This window comes from Malaclemys terrapin, chromosome 3 (assembly GCF_027887155.1).
Source record: "Malaclemys terrapin pileata isolate rMalTer1 chromosome 3, rMalTer1.hap1, whole genome shotgun sequence".
Taxonomy (NCBI): Eukaryota; Metazoa; Chordata; order Testudines; family Emydidae; genus Malaclemys; species Malaclemys terrapin.
The window spans coordinates 55,047,425-55,063,954 of NC_071507.1; the positions used below are offsets into that span (position 1 = coordinate 55,047,425).

At 44.4% G+C, this 16,530-nt stretch overlaps 1 protein-coding gene across 1 annotated transcript in view; it reads left to right on the forward strand.

The window, feature by feature from the left end:
- The first annotated feature begins 858 nt into the window (after positions 1-858).
- CAPN13 (calpain 13) overlaps positions 859-16,530 on the forward strand; it is a 60,973-nt gene continuing 45,301 nt past the window's right edge. Inside the window, exons 1-2 of the mRNA XM_054024478.1 lie at positions 859-902; positions 8,467-8,718. Of these exons, the coding sequence (XP_053880453.1) occupies positions 8,476-8,718 (243 nt within the window). The 5' untranslated portion in view covers positions 859-902; positions 8,467-8,475. The remainder of the gene's footprint in view (positions 903-8,466; positions 8,719-16,530) is intronic.

Genomic DNA, 16,530 nt, shown 5'->3' on the forward strand with positions numbered 1-16,530 from the left:
GAGTGCACTGGATTTTTTTTCACCTGAAGGCGAGTCACTTGTTTTTAGGGCTTGATTATTTATCTAATCTTATCTATCTATAATTCACCTATATATCATTTAGCCTTAAGTTAAGATTAAAATTGAAGGCTGAGATTTTCAAAAGCGATATGTGATTTGGCTGGCTCAATTTTTGGGTGTCTAATTAAAGACCCCTTAAGGGAGCCTGATTTTCAGAAAGCACTGAGCACATTTCCTCTTAAAAGGGCCAGATTTTCAGATGCCTCAGGTTGGGAGGTCCCAAAAATGTGACGATTACTGGGTGCATTTTTAAGCCTTGGCTTCAGGCTGTGTTAAGATGGGGTCCAATCCCAGAAAGCCTTACTCACATGAGTAATCCTTTCTCACGCTAGCAGTACCATAGAAAGTAAATTGAACTACTCGAGTGAGCAAGACAATGCAGAACCAGACTTATGGTTATGCGAAGGATTTAGAATTAGATTTTAAGCATTACTAGGTATTGGCCTGAAATACCTACTTCTTGTATTACAGGTGGAAGAATGAAGCACGATCATAGATTTCACACTTTGTGGTGAGCCTGCATTTCCTGGTGGAGCCAAGAAGAAAACCGATTAAGTGAAAGCTGGCAGCAGTCAACAAACCTTGCTCTGTTGTAACAAAAACCATAGGAGACCAACCATCAACTTGTATAGGAGAGCAAACAAGGTCATTGTGGAGGTCAGATAGAAGAGATGTGTACTATGACCCTTCTGCACCTGCACAGTGGATTCTATACTTGGTCCTGAACTGAGATCCACCCTGGCAGTGTTTACTCAAGGAGGTGGGGCAGTTCTTGTATAAAGCAGCACTGGACTGAAACTGAAAACCACACATCTGTCGCCTTGTTGCTGGAGGCATTACAGGTAAAAGCTCACTTTGCTGTTCTACTTATTTAAAGATTAAATAGGAGAAATATTAGTACTCGAAAAGCATCGCAGACGCATTGAAAGGGATTTGGCTTGGGGAGATGGGCTGGGATTCTAACTTAGTCTGGAGGTATAATGTTACCTGGAGGATTCACTTATATGACACCAAAATGAGAGAGAGAGAGAGAGCGCGAGAGAGTGCGGCATTTTCAAAGAAGCAAGGTGAGTTTGTTTTCCTCTAAAGAACCTCCCTGTGGAATGGTAAGTTGTCAGAAGTAACTGGTAGTGGAGATCCTAAGATAACAATGACTGCACAGTATGCTGTAGTTAAATGATGCACTAAAAAGGTAACTGTCAATGTCCTGTGTTGTATATGTAAAATGAAGGAAATTTGACTTTGTGAATTGTATATGAGAATTCCTCATGGACAGTTAAGAGTTGGAAGGCCGAGTGATGTGTCACTGGAAAGGTGACATCCGCTAGACTTACAATAGCATTGTGGATTTTGTCTTGATGTCCAGAGACATTATTGGCTTTCACACAGAGCACATGTACAGCTGCACAACATTGCCTCCCAGTGGGGGTGTGTGTGTGTTAATTGAGTAATGGTTTCCCATTTTAGAGGAGCGCTGTGAAGCTAGCTCACTGGTGTTTATAAAGGGCTTTGAGATCCTTGGAGGACAGGGTCTATAAATTAAAAAGGACTTTCCCTGTGATTGCATAATGCAGGCTGTAGTCAAGGTTAAAAATGCAGCTACAGTGCGGGAGGGGAAATACGGGTGGGCAGGATTTGTTGATTTCCCAGAATTCTAACAACCTATAAGGCTAAGTTCAGTTGTTTTCCCCTAAGAGACAGAGAGCCAATCAGGCCAACATTTGGTGGAAATATTTTTAAAAGGGGGATTGGGAACACTTTCTGAAGAGCAATAGAAGAGGCTGAATAGTTCAAATAGGAAATAGGAAAAAAATGTTCCTTCTTGCTTACTGCCTTATTTCTACTTTGGACTCCGTGGAAAACTGCAGAAAGAGCCATTGAATAGTGAGGTATATAATATTGCACCAAAAATGCTATTAAAGAAAACATTAAGGTTGCAAAGCCAAGCACTCTGAAGTTAGAAAATGCCAGAATGAAGGTTGCCTGTGCACCTTTAATTCAGCACCCTTGTGCATATGCATTATGAGACTCTCTTTAATTACTATGGTGAGAGATTGTGCCACACACACTCAAAGAAACTGAAGAACCACCTGATCAGCATCCTGTACAGCAAACAGGAGAAGATCAAGAATAAGCTCTCAAAACTGCAAAAAGAAGAACAGGAGTACTTGTGGCACCTTAGAGACTAACAAATTTATTAGAGCATAAGCTTTCGTGGACTACAGCCCACTTCTTCGGATGCAAGTGGGCTGTAGTCCACGAAAGCTTATGCTCTAATAAATTTGTTAGTCTCTAAGGTGCCACAAGTACTCCTGTTCTTCTTTTTGCGGATACAGACTAACACGGCTGTTACTCTGAAACCTCTCAAAACTGGAGACTCTTACAAAATCAACCTTCCACACAAGCTTCCACGTGGCTGGACTTTACAAAAACGAGACAAGCCATTTACGATGCACACTTTACTTCTCTACAGGGGAAAAAGGACAGTAAACTATCTAAACTCCTACATGCCACAGGGGGCTACAACAGTGGTACCCTTAATTCACCCAACAATATTGTTAATCTAGCCAACCACACCCTTAGCCCGGCAGAAGAGTCTGTCCTATCTTGGGGATTCTCTTTCTGCCCCACCACCCCCACACACATGACACAGTTCTGTGGTGATCTGGAAGCCTACTTTTGCCACCTCTGACTCAAGGAATATTTTCAACACACCACTGAACCATGCACTGACCCACAGGACCCCTCCTACCAACACAACAAGAAGAAGAATTCTGCGTGGACTCCTCCTGACAGTCAAAATGACAGACTGGACCTCTACATAGAGTGCTTCCACAGACGTGCACAGGCTGAAATTGTGAACAAACAGCATCACTTGCCCCGTACAGAATGCAGCGCCATCCACAGCCTCAAAAACAACTCTGACATTATAATCAAAGGGGCTGACAAAGGAAGTGCTGTAATCATCATGAACAAGTTGGATTATGAATAGGAGGCTGCCAGGCAACTCTCCAACACCACCTTCTACAGGCCACTATCCTCCGATCCCACTGAGGAGTACCAAAAGAAACTACACAATCTGCTCAAGAAACTCCCTGCTATAGCACAGGAACAAATCTACACAGACACACACCTTGAGCCCCGACCAGGGGTATTCTATCTGCTACCCAAGATCCATAAATCTGGAAATCCTGGACGCCCCATCATCTCAGGCATCTGCACTCTTACAGCAGGATTATCTGGCTATTTGGACTTTCTCCTCAGACCCTACGCTACCAGAACTGCCAGCTATCTTCAAGCACCACCGACTTCCTGAGGAAACTACAATGCATTGGTGATCTTCCTGAAAACACCATCCTGGCCACCATGGATGTAGAAGCTCTTTACACCAATATTCCACACAAGGATGGACTACAAGTTGTCAGGAACAGTATCCCTGATGAGACCACGGCACACCTGGTGGCTGAGCTTTGTGACTTTGTCCTCACCCACAACCATTTCAGATTTGGGGACAACTTCTACCTTCAAGTCAGTGGCATTGCTATGGGTATCCGCATGGCCCCACAGTATGCCAACACTTTTAAGGCTAACTGAGAACAATGCTTCCTCAGCTCTCGTCCCCTAGTGCCCCTCCTCTACATTGATGGCATCTTCATCATATGGACCCACGGGAAGGAGGCCCTTGAAGAATTCCACCTGGATTTCAACAATTTCCACCCCAACATCAACCTCAGCCTGGACCAGTCCACACAAGAGATCCACTTCCTGGACACTACAGTGCAAATAAGTGATGGTCACATAAACACCACCCTATACCGGAAACCTACTGACCACTATACTTACCTACATGCCTCCAGCTTCCATCCAGGACACATCACATGATCCATCAGCCAAGCCCTAAGATACAACCACATTTGCTCCCATTGCTCAGACAGAGACAAACACCTACAAGATCTTTATCAAGTGTTCTTAAAACTACAATACCCACCCAGGGAAGTGAGAAACAGATTGACTGAGTGAGACGGGCACCCAGAAGTCACCTGTTACAGGACAGGCCCAACAAGGAAAATAACAGAACACCACTGGCCACCACGTACAGCCCCCAGCCAAAACCTCTCCAGCACATCATCAACAATCTACAACCTATCCTGGAAAATGATCCCTCACTCTCACATGCCTTGGGAGGCAGGCCAATCCTTGCTTAGAGACAGCCCTCCAACCTGAAGCAAATAGTCATCAGCAACTACACACCACACCACAGAAACACTAACCCAGGAACCAATCCCTGTAACAAACCCCGTTGCCTACTCTGTCCCCATATCTACTCTAGCGCCACCATCATAGGACCCAGCCTCATTCACCTGCACATCTACTAATGTGATATATGCCATCATGTGCCAGCAATGCCCCTCTGCCATGTACATTGGCCAAACCAAACAGTCTGTACATAAAAGAATAAATGGACACAAATCAGACATCAGGAATCGTAACATAGAAAAGCCAGTAGGAGAACACTTCAATCTCAGATTTAAAAGTAGCCATACTTCAACAAAAAAACCTTCAAAAACAGAAACTGCAGAGCTACAATTCATTTGCAAACTTAACACCATTAATTTGGGCTTGAATACGGACTGGGAGTGCCTCACTACAAAAGCAATTTTCCCTCTCTTGGTATTGACACCGCTCCATCAGTTATTGGGAGTGGACCACATCCACCATGACTGAATTGGCCTCGTCAACACTGGTTCTCCACTTGTAAGGTATCTCTCTTCTCTTCGTGTGCCAGTATATTTATGTCTGTATCTGTAATTTTCACTTCGTGCATCTGAAGAAGTGGGTTTTTTACCCACAAAAGCTTATGCCCAAATAAATCTGTTAGACTTGAAGGTGCCACCGGACTCCTCGTTGTTTTTGTGGATACAGACTAACATGGCTACCCCTCTGATTCTTAATTACACGATCACTTATTATATTTTCATAGGATTCCTGCCTATCTGACTTACCTCTTCTAGATAGCATCGTCTTTCCCTGTGAATCTGTGGTTGTCCATGATGGAGGGCATTTCGGGATCTTCATAGTGCCATGCTTTGCTCCCTCCAAACACAGACGTTGGTTTAAAGAAACCTTCTAATGCTCAGAGTGAAATTCCTCCTTGCGGAGGGGTCCAGCACAAGGGGAACACAACACACGCAAGTCTCATTTAAACCCCAAGAGCCTGATTCACCCTTGCCCTGCACCTTGCATAGTCTTTCACATTAGTGGAAAGCAATTGTAAGAAGCTGCCAGATCAAAATGGTGTCATTTTGTGCCCCCTCTGCACAGGTGTAAATAACTATGCACAGTGCAAGGCAATAGAAAAAAAGGGTCTGAGTGTCTGTTCCTACGCATTGAAGTTGACTTCAGTGGGTGAAGGATTGAGTCCTGCCAGTTTAAGTGGAACTCACATGGTTCATGGGCCTTGTGTAGGCTCTCTTTCAGGGGTGAATTTCAGCCAGACAGAGAAATATCTTGCTTGTATATGCACATGCGCAGACATACATGATTCCTGCAAAGCTGATGAAGTTATTCTGCAAGAGGAGGGTAGTTTAACTGCCTTATCTTCTACATGCCAGTTGCTAAATTATTCCCAGTGTGTTAAACAATGTAATTAAACACATACACGCACACTAAAAACCCTTGTTCTCCGTCAGAAGAGAGAGAGAGAGCGTGCGTCAGCCCCAGCCTTCAAGCTCTGTTAGTTTTAATTTGAGTTGTGGAATTAGTAATCAGTTTTGCTGGAACACTGTTGCGGGAAATAGATCTTAGCATGCACAAGGCCTAGGTACCGTTTCAAATGAGTATTTGTTAAGGAGAAACTATTCCCTGTCGTGTTATGGTACATTACATGAGATTTATTTCCATTGCATTGAAAAATGCAAGCCAAAAAGGAATGTTCTTTCTCTATGTCAGCTGAGGACTATTTCTGAATTTCATCTGATTTCTTTGAAATGAAATTGCTTTTTTAAATTCAATAACAAGACAAGACACTCCTAGTCTTTCCAGGGGATTGTTAAATCCCTAAGAGGAAAGGACTTTAACTACCTAGAAGGGCAATAATGCTTTCTAAAACATGGGGAAGCTATATTAGCAGTTTCAGTGAATCTAGATGAAGTTTTTAATAATCCTGTGTGAAATGTTCACAACAAAACCAGAAGCCAGGTTCTCATCTGAATAGCAGTGCTTCTGCTCTCCTTACCCAGTGTTGGGAGTGTATCGACCAATAAAGATGATCATCTGATAATAGAAGTATCTTTCATCTAGCAAAAAAGGCATAACAAGATCCAGTGGTTGGAAGCCGAAGCCAGACAAATTCAGACTAGAAGTAAGATGCAGATTTTTAACAGTGAGGGTAATTAACCACTGGAACGAATTACCAAGGGAGATGGTAGATTCTCTGTCACCTGAAGTCTTTAAATCAACCCTGGATGCCATTCTAAAATATATTCTATACTCTAACAGAAGTGCCAGACGTTGTGCAGTAATCACTTGGGTGAGGCCATTTGGCCTGTGTTATGCAGGATGTCAGACTAGATAATCACAGTGGTCCCTTTTTGACCTCAAAATCTATGAATCATCTGCCCAAAGTGACCAGTGGGCTTAAAAAACAAAATGCTGTGAATGAAGGTGGCTGGAATGGAATTCGAGGGAAGGTGGGTTGTGTTTGTTGGAAGGGATAGGACTCAAAGGAATGTTCAATACTTTTAGAGAAGGGTGAAATGGCTTAGGTTAAAACCAGAATGACACTGGGGTTAAAATGTGACTCAGAAATATGTGGCTTGGGATAAAAAAGCCCTTGAGAGCCTTTGTGAAGCAAGGGGCTCTAAGTAGGTTTTATTCCTCTGAATGAGTGTTCTTTCAATAACAGAAGGTCCCAGGTGACAGTGTGTGAATGCATGTTTGTGCCCACATGAGACTTTGGGAAGGCCATGAGACCGGTACAAACAAAAATCCTCACACTCCGCTTTTGTGCAGAATAACAAAGTCAGGAACCAATTGCTTTTTAAAACTCTGGAGCTCTGGCAAAGCCTTGGAGCCTTTGAAACCTCTGCCCCTCTCCCTCCTCATCTCATGGCCCGATCAGGAATGGAGCTGGAAAATGATGCAGAAGACCCGGGAGGATACTTGTTTGTCTGAGCTCCCATATCAGTGGATTCAGGGCTGGTAATATAGAGGGTTCTTCTGAGGTGGCCCTCAACCTTTCTTCCCTATCATTCCTGACTGTTGGTGATGCTTTCACAAGCTGTTCTACTTCTGTGCTCTTTGGCAATCCTAAGGGGGAAGGGGCCCGCAGCAAGAGTCACATCGACTTAAATTCTTCACCAGCAGCGCTGCTCAGTGCTGCATCAGCCCAGAAGTAGACAGAATCCCTCCGTCTAGCATCAGGACTAGTCATTTGCATGCATCTGGCTCATGACTGCACCCAATGAGGAGTCTCACCCAGCTGTGTGAGGAAGCGCTTTTCCCAGCTGACAGCTGCTCTTTGCGCAGAAGAAAAGGCACTCCTAGTTGAGATGGACCCAAACAACATGAGAACACCCCCAAATCTGGGCAGGGCAGTGGGTTTCCAAATCTGGATATGACTCTAAACTTCACGCTAAACCCTAACTCAGCTCTCCAATTGAATCAATGGATCTAAATCCCTCAGACTTTGGAAGGTGTGGATGAAATGCAGATTTTGATCTAGGTCTGGATTTTTGCCTCCTAGTTATTTGAGAAATTGATCCTAAGACACAGCCATCCCTGAGTCTTTCCATTAACATCAATGGACTTTGCACCAGACCCCAAGGCAGGGCAATGGCTGGAGGGGTGTTTGTCTTGGTTAGCACTCTCAGCAGCACAGTGAATGGTGGAGCCGTATGCATCTGAATGTGGACTAAGCCACCAAACATTCAAAAAATGAGTCAAAGGAGCTCAGAAAATGAAAGTAAACTCTCACAAAAATACACTGTGCACAAAAGTAACCAACAGCGGAAAGTGTTTTTTGGGCCCACTACAAATGCCTTAGGTTACCATGGCTTCTCATGAAACACCCTTCCCTTCCCTCCCTTGTTGTCCAGCCCCCCACAACCCACCCACACACATACCCCATGTTCTTTTAGATTATCTATATAGTAGTTCAGTGTTTCCCAGACAGTTTGCTCTGCCTGTCTGCCAGGAAGACTTAGAATTGAATCTGAAGCAATGGCAGAGCTGGTTTAAGATAAACCAGGTGGGATTTTCTCTTTCCCCAGGCATGTCCAGCTAGGAAGGATTTTGTCACAACTACCTCCTTCAGCCTTGTGAGTTGCTGCTCCAGAATCTGCTCTGGGCACTCCCTGTGTGCTTGGAGGGCAGTTAACAATAGCTGACACTCTTTCTCCTTCACAGGATAGAGACATGATGATGCCTGCCCCTGGCCCGTATCAGAAACTAGAGCGAGGCTGGCAAACCAAGGGGAGGACTGGAAGCCTTCAGAGCCCCCAGAAATTTAACAATCAGGACTTCACCCACTTGAGAGACTACTGCCTGAGCCGAGGCCTGCTGTTTGAAGATGACACCTTCCCAGCACATGTCAGTTCCATTGGTCCCAATCTGCTCTCAGAAGACAAGCTGAGTCGCCTACAGTGGAAAAGACCAACGGTGAGTTCCTCCTGATGGCTTTCAGTAGCAAAGCCAATTTCCTGAGTGTAAAATACAACAGCTTTGATTTGTCTCATGGCTGTTCGCTACATCCCTGCGTGGAAGGTTGTGCCCAGCTGTGCTGACCCGAGGGAAGCACTGGGAAGCATTGCGTCTTATGGACAGACCAAGGCTCCCAGGCCTGTGGGGAAGGGTGCCTGGTGTTACACCTCCATTAGAGGGTGAGGGGGTGAAACGTGTGTGCTTCTCCACTGGCCAGCGCACGGGGGCAATGAGCAGGAGAGCACAGGGACTGAGATCACAGCCAGCCCTTGTGAAAGGGCACTAAGGGAGGGTGTTCCTGGCATGTGTCCCCCCACACATACACCTGTGCAGGGATCAGCCACAATCTTGCCTTAGTTTGAACCACTTCATTACAAGTATTTGTCCCAAAGCCCCATGGGATGGTGCCCTGCCGTCCTTTCAATTTATCCCACAACCTCTTCTCTGCCCTGAAAACCTCCCCGCCTGCTTTTAAATTAGTAGACGTCAATAGAAATCACTTAAGCTGAAGTTTTCATTTATTTAGGGTTGTTTTAAGTATATCGGATCAGGTCCTCAGCTGATGCAAATTGATGTGGCTCCACTGACTTCAGCTGAGCGACCCTTGATTACATCAGCTGAGATCTGGCTCACTTTTAAGGCACATATTCAGATCATTGGTCAGCTTGCTCCATCATTTCCCTAAAACCTTGAGGGAAAGCTTTGCAATCAGTCCTAGTTCTGCAAAGCCATGGGGCCAAATTCTGGGTACAACTCCACTGAAGTCATAGGGCCAGATGTAGGGAATGGTGTAAATTAGGCCCTTCCCTTTCTCTTTAACCTAGATATCTAGACACTCAGACTCTCTTCAAGCCTACTTCAGCTTCTCCTACTGATGGGTAAGGAAATCACCGGTGTTGTAAAGGGGTCTGAAACTGACACCATTTTAGGATTTGGCCCCTAGAATCACAGATTGTAGAAACGGAAACAGCCTGTTATCCACTCCCATCCCCATGCCAATTGCAGAATTGCCCCTACTTTCTAGTGGTTTGTCCAGCCTACTTTTTAAAAAAGTCCCAAGCAATGGGACTTTACCACTTCCCCAGGCAGGACTATTGTACACATCTTTCAGTCACCCAGTAGAGCTGCACCTTCTTGCAGCAAATGTGCCCATGACTGTATTTTCTCAACCACTTTCCTTGGCTCCCCCTAACATTTAAAGTCTGGTTAGAAATCTGACTGCAAAGAAAAACAGCACCTGGGTCCTATTCTTCTCTCCTCATTCTGTATCTTCTGAGTCACGTAATATCTGGTTATTTAAGTGACAGATCGTTTTTACGGCTGTCAGTGTTCCAGATCCAATATCGCAGCCGAGGAGCAAGCTGCCTTCTATTTTACCCTGTGCATCATCAAGAGAATTGCCAATTACATTCAGAGTCTGGGATCTTTGTATCTGGTGCTAATGTGCAAAGCAGAAAGAAAACAGCTTGATTTTCAGACACCAGGCAGTGGTGACAGTTAGAGACAACTTGTTTTGACTTGTAAAGTGAGCCAATTTGATATGGGAGTCCTTGAGGGGGAATAGATTAGGAGCACCACGATGTCATTTTTATTGTCGCTTTTCTTGATTATGTAGTAGCTGCACTTGAACAGTAGCTGTGAAGATTAAGGGCCATGTTTTCAGACCCAGCCTCTGGTTTTGTGCCCACAGAAAGGTGTGTGCTGTTATTTACACCTTCAAAACTGTGTGTTCACATGTTCTGCATGTGCCATTTCAAGCATTGTTGTTCTAAATAGGGGTGATTAACACTGAATTAGGCAGGGATCCTGTGGAAAAAATAATATGTGATTATCTCATTACAGACTCTCTCATAATTACAGCTGGACAAAAAAAATTGGACGACTATTTTATTCACCAAAACCGTAGTTTCAGATTAACCAAAATTATGAACCAATTCATGTTGAATTCGGCAAATAGTTTTGGCAGAACAAATAAATACAAAATTTTTAAAAGTTGGAAAATTTCATTTTAATTTTTTTAATGAAACATTGTGTTTTTTCATTTTCAGACAACTTCATTTTGAAATTTGCCTAAATTTAATTGATCCCTCCCACAAAATCATTTTGGGTCAAACAAAGCATTTTGGCCAACTCCAAAATAATGTTGGGAGAGGGTTCATTTTGCCAAAGAAAAGTTATTTCAGGTTAATCCAAAACAGTTTTTGTTTTGGTTCAGGCCACAAAATGAATGTTTACTTATTTGCACAGCTCTAAGCGTAATACATATGCACAAAGAGGCTAAATCAAGATTGCACAGGCAACTTTAATTCTGACATTTTCTGATTTCTGAGTGCTTGACTTTGCAATCTTCAAAACATTCTTTTAATGTAGGGGGAGTGAGTGAGTGAGTGAGTGTGTGTGTGTGTGTGTGTGTGTGTGTGTGTGTGTAATGCCAGCATGCTGCAACAGAGATCAAGATCCCACTGTGCTAGGCACTGCACAAACACCTCACTAAAGTCCATCCTTGCCCAGAAGAGTATGCAATCTGAATAGAGAAGCCACACAAAGGGCGGGTAGAGAAACTGAAGCACAGAGAAGTGAAGTGACTTGCCCAAGGGCACACAGCAAGTCAGTTGCAGAGCCAGAAAAGAACCCATGTCTCCTGACTCTCAGGCAGAGCTTCTATTCACTGAAGCATGCTGCCTCTCTATTAGTATGTATCAGTTGTATTGTAACCAGCCCTTGAGGCCGCATTCAGAATCAGGGCCCTCCTGTGCTAGGCATTGTGCAAACACATTTAAAGGCAATCCTTGCACCGAAAGAGCAATCTAATAGTTAGTTTAACTCAGGTTGAGTAGCACATTGTCCCACTGTTCACGAAGGAAAGCGCCATGCAGCATGAGTTAGGGCATTGGAGTTTGGCCCTACCGTGAGATAGGACGCAGCAAGTGGGTGTGCCAGGCAGCTGGAAGGGCTGTCTGGATGACTCAGGGTGGCAGGGAGAGACGTATGTGGTTATCAATACTAGCTCTGTGATGATTAATAGGTTTTAGGTAAAAAGAATCATTTAAAATGGGTGACTCGGGTTTTCTCTGGTCACACCATCCCAGCCTCCAGATGGTGCTTGAGGCCCTTTGGGAACAAAGATTCCTATGGGCCTTCTCTCATGTAACCTGCCTCCCTGTGCCAGAGGATCCCTGAAAGGGGGAGGTAGGGTCAAAGTGGGAACGGGTCACTCCATGGCATGTAGCACAGAGAGAGCCCCCAGGCTGGAGGCTGACCCGGAGAAAGGCTGCAGAAGGAGAACGGGGGCAGAGGTGTTGCATTGTGCACACGGCCACGCACCCAGGTCTCACTGATCCCTGGCTAACTGCTGCTACTATGCTGAGCACTGGGTAGGATGGGCCCAGCCCTGCTGCCTGAACAATGTAGCCTGTTAGTTTACGTTATTGATGATTTATTTCGCTCGTTGTGCATACAGGGCTTATCCACAACATTCGCTTTCCCACCCTCGTCCTAAATAAAGTGACACCTTTGTTAAGAAACAATCTGCCCATTGATTTTTTTTTTTTTTTTAATCAGCGTTCTGCACCGGGCACAGACATAATTTATTTCCTGGAATTTGCAGGTGGAGGCCTGAGTGGCTAACTACATTCACACCCAGAGACCACGTCTACCACGGCCACAGTGCCTGTAAAATCAGATGGGTGCTACAAATAATGAAGCTGGCAATATTAATGTTCACAATCCCTATGACCACCTAGCAGTGTGCCCGTAGCTTTTGGGGGGCATTTATCCAGGCACAAAATCAAAGACTGGTTTGAAGCCACCTTAAAAATGTGGCCCTAATACTGCTGCACGATAACCCAAAGAAATAAAATACCCCCACTTCCTCCCTTCCCCCACCATTCACAAAAGAAGAATTCAGGAATTCGGAGTCTAATTTGAGATGCCCCAAGCTCCTGGGAAATATGGGAAACACATAGTGGCAAGGACTGCAGCTGTTGTGTGCTACCTGTCCTTCAGTCAGTCTACAGGGCTGTCTTCTGGTGTGAGCAGAGGCTGCTGGGCTGTTCCAAGCTTGGATATTTTTTTGGAGGGTCACAAGGGTGTGGAGCCTTAAGATCCCATTCAGTATTTCCGTTTGCCTGAAAAAGCAGCTTGATGATGTGGAAACAGCATTTCCACCCTGTGATTGTTTCACACAAGAGGCATCTTTGACTATTCAAGCTGATTGAATCAGACTGAGACTTCAGACTCAATTGATCTCTGGACCGGGGAAGCCACATCATGGACTAGTCTACGCTCAAAACTTTTGCCAGAACAGCTATACTGGCAAAACTCTCCGAGCATAGATGCGGTTATACCGGTACAAGTGTTTTGCGGGTATAGCTTATTCCTCTAGCCTCGGCTGCTTGTCCATAAAGAAAAATGGGGTACAGCCAAAAAGATCACATAGGAGACCCTAGATTTGGAGCAAAACAAAAGTGAAGAGTTGATGTATTAAATGCCTTTGTATTAGTGGGTTGCATATCTCACTGACCTCTCTGCTTACTAAGTAGGAGTATAATCTATGTAGTGAACTCCCACAGCTAACACAGGTAAAGGATTTAAGACCTCTTCTAAGCGCTGAATCTATGTTCTGACATGAGCTCACACATATGGCTGATGTGTTGTCATGAGACTGTGATTAATAACAACACTATATTTATTCTCTCTGTTTGCTGTTTTCATTCTTTTTGGACCTTGAACTGAGCAATCCAAACAGCCAGGTAAATATCTATGTGGAGGAGGGGGAGTCTTATTTTGTTTCTTGCATATCCTGGGGTTATTTGGCAGTAATTCTTTCTACAACACACCCTCTCTCTGGTACTTACATAATATCTGAGCACCTCCCAGTCTTTGTCCTGTGAGCTAGGGAAGTACTATTATTCCCCTCTTGCCACTCTTTCTTGGGGAACTGACACTCTCGGTCTGAATATTAAGTGACTTGTCTAATCTTACACAGAGCCTGCAACAGAGCAGGGTCTCCCAAGTCCCGGGCTAGCATGCAAACTACCAAACAATTCTTCCCCGGCTAAGTGGCTGCTCTCTAGGCTTATTCCAAGATAGCGATTAGTAGTAGTAATGTATTATATATTACAACTTTGGTGTGCATGGCACTCTATAAACAGTGATAGACAAGGACCCTGCCCCATGGGGTTTACGATCTCAGCCATTTACAGTGGTCTAAATCCAGAGTAACTCCGTTAAAGGCAATGATCTTACTCTGGATTAACATCCTTGTAGCTAAGAGCAGAATTTGGCCTTCCATCAATAGGTACCTTTACAGTGATTCCAGAGGGTCATAGAATCATAGAAGATTAGGGTAGGAAGAGACTTCAGGAGGTCATCTAGTCCAACCCCCTGCTCAAAGCAGGACCAATCCCCAACTAAATCATCCCAGCCAGGGCTTTGTCAAGCTGGGCCTTAAAAACCACTAAGGAAGGAGATTCCACCACCTCCCCAGGTAACCCATTCCAGTGCTTCACCATCCTCCTAGTGAAATAGTTTTCCCTAATATCCAATCTCCACTGCAACTTGAGAACATTGCTCCTTGTTCTGTCATCTGCCACCACTGAAAACAGCCTAACTCCATCCTCTTTCGAACCCCCCCTTTGGGTAATTGAAGGCTGCTACCAAATCCCCCCTCACTCTTCTCTTCTGCAGACTAAATAACCCCAGTTCCCTGAGCCTCTCCTCATAAGTCATGTGCGCCAGCCCCCTACTCATTTTCATTGCCCTCCACTGGAGTCTCTCCAATTTGTCCACATCCTTCCTGTAATGGGGGGCCCAAAACTGGACGCGATTCTCCAGATGTGGACTCACCAGTGCTTAATAGAGGGGAATAATCATTTCCCTCAATCTGCTGACAATGCTCCTGCTAATGCAGCCCAATATGCCGTTAGCCTTCTTGGCAATCAGGGCACATTATTGACTCATATCCAGCTTCTCATCCACTGTAATCCTCAGGTCCCTTTCTGCAGAACTGCGGCTTAGTCAGTCGGTTCCCCAGCCTGTAGCGGTGCATGGGATTCTTCCGTCCTAAGTGCAGGTTGATGGGAAATTGAGTTGAAAATAGAAGGGAAAGAAGTAACAGTAAACAAAGGAAATGGCATACTGGTCTTTGGGGAGTCTAAAGTGTTCTGGGAGAGTTGAGGAATGACTCTTTTCACAACTCTTCCACAGCATCCTTTGGATGTATTTGCATAGGAGATAGATCTATGTTCCTCTCTTTGCATCGCTCGTGATCATTTGTATAGTGTTTGCCTCTTGAGTCATTTTCTTGTTCCCGTCTGGCTTAGCATCATAACAATGTAGCTACAGCCGCACACGAGTAGATGGAAGGAGATATCCAGTTTAGTCTATAAAATCCAGGTAGGAGGAGCTGCTGCTCTGCAGACTCTGAATTTATCTGGACTTTGGGAGACAATGTAAAACTCCAGTGGAGTGCAAAGATAAAGAGCGGAGGGTGGACACTACTAGTGAAAGTACCACAAGAAGTATCAATGGAGTTACTGCTGATGAGTGGATCCAAACCTCCCTACATCCCTATCTCAACAGTCAACCAACCACTCATCCTCGTCACATACAATCATCATAACTATATTTTAAAATATCTGTGTAGCTTCAGCGTTTCTCATGCTGGTGGACTGTGTGGTTTGCTTGGAAATGATTGGTTTCAGAGTAGCAGCCGTGTTAGTCTGTATCCGCAAAAAGAACAGGAGTACTTGTGGCACCTTAAAGACTCACAAATTTATTAGAGCATAAGCTTTCGTGGGCTAAAACCCGCTTCTTCGGATGCATAGAATGGAACATATATTGAGGAGATATATATATACACATACAGAGAGCATGAAAATGTCAGAGTTGTCTTACCAACTCTGAGAGGCCAATTAAGTAAGAGAAAAAAAACTTTTGAAGTGATAATCAAGATAGCCCAGTACAGACAGTTTGAATTGGCCTCTCAGAGTAGAGACTAAGTGACTTGACCAAGGAGACATGGGAAGTCTGTGGCAGAGCAGAGAATTTAATCCAGGTCTCTGAGTCCCCAGCTAGTGCCCTAACCACTACACCATCCTCCCTCTCCTACACCATGTACTGGTAGGTGTAACACTTTAACTGTGAAAGGAGGTGAGGACATATACTATAACTCAAGCACCCTGGAAGAAGCGATCCCTTCTACTTATGCAATATTTTCAGTTAGATTCCTGGAGAGTATACCAAATTGGAGTTAGAGCTGAATCAGTGTTGGGTGGATTTTATTTTTAGAGTATTTTATTTTGCTTTTGTTTATTTTGTGTCACAATCACTAACCCATCTACAAACATGACTGAGGCATGTAGGTTGGGCTGTTTTCGTACAGTGTTTTTGTTTGGAGAGAATTATTGGTTGCCTCTGAGCGAGAAGCATCTCTAATGAGTCAGCCAAATTCTCACTTGAGAACCAAGTATTCTGACATCTCAGTGGGCTGCACTGAAATCTGCTGCTAAGTCCAATGGGTCAATTTCAGAGTGAATCTCCATAACGTGCTCATATCATCTCTAGTCTTCTTGTGAGCTTTCTGGCTCCAATGTTAGTGTAAGCTCTGCTATTGTACTCTCCAACACCACTCAGTCCATTTCATTGGAACCAAAGAAAAGGCATTCCACCAGTTTCATACCCTTAGCTATTTCTGTTTATTTCACTTGCTTGTATGTGGTGTACAAACAATGATCTGTAACAAATCCATAGCTGCCTAGACTCCACAAT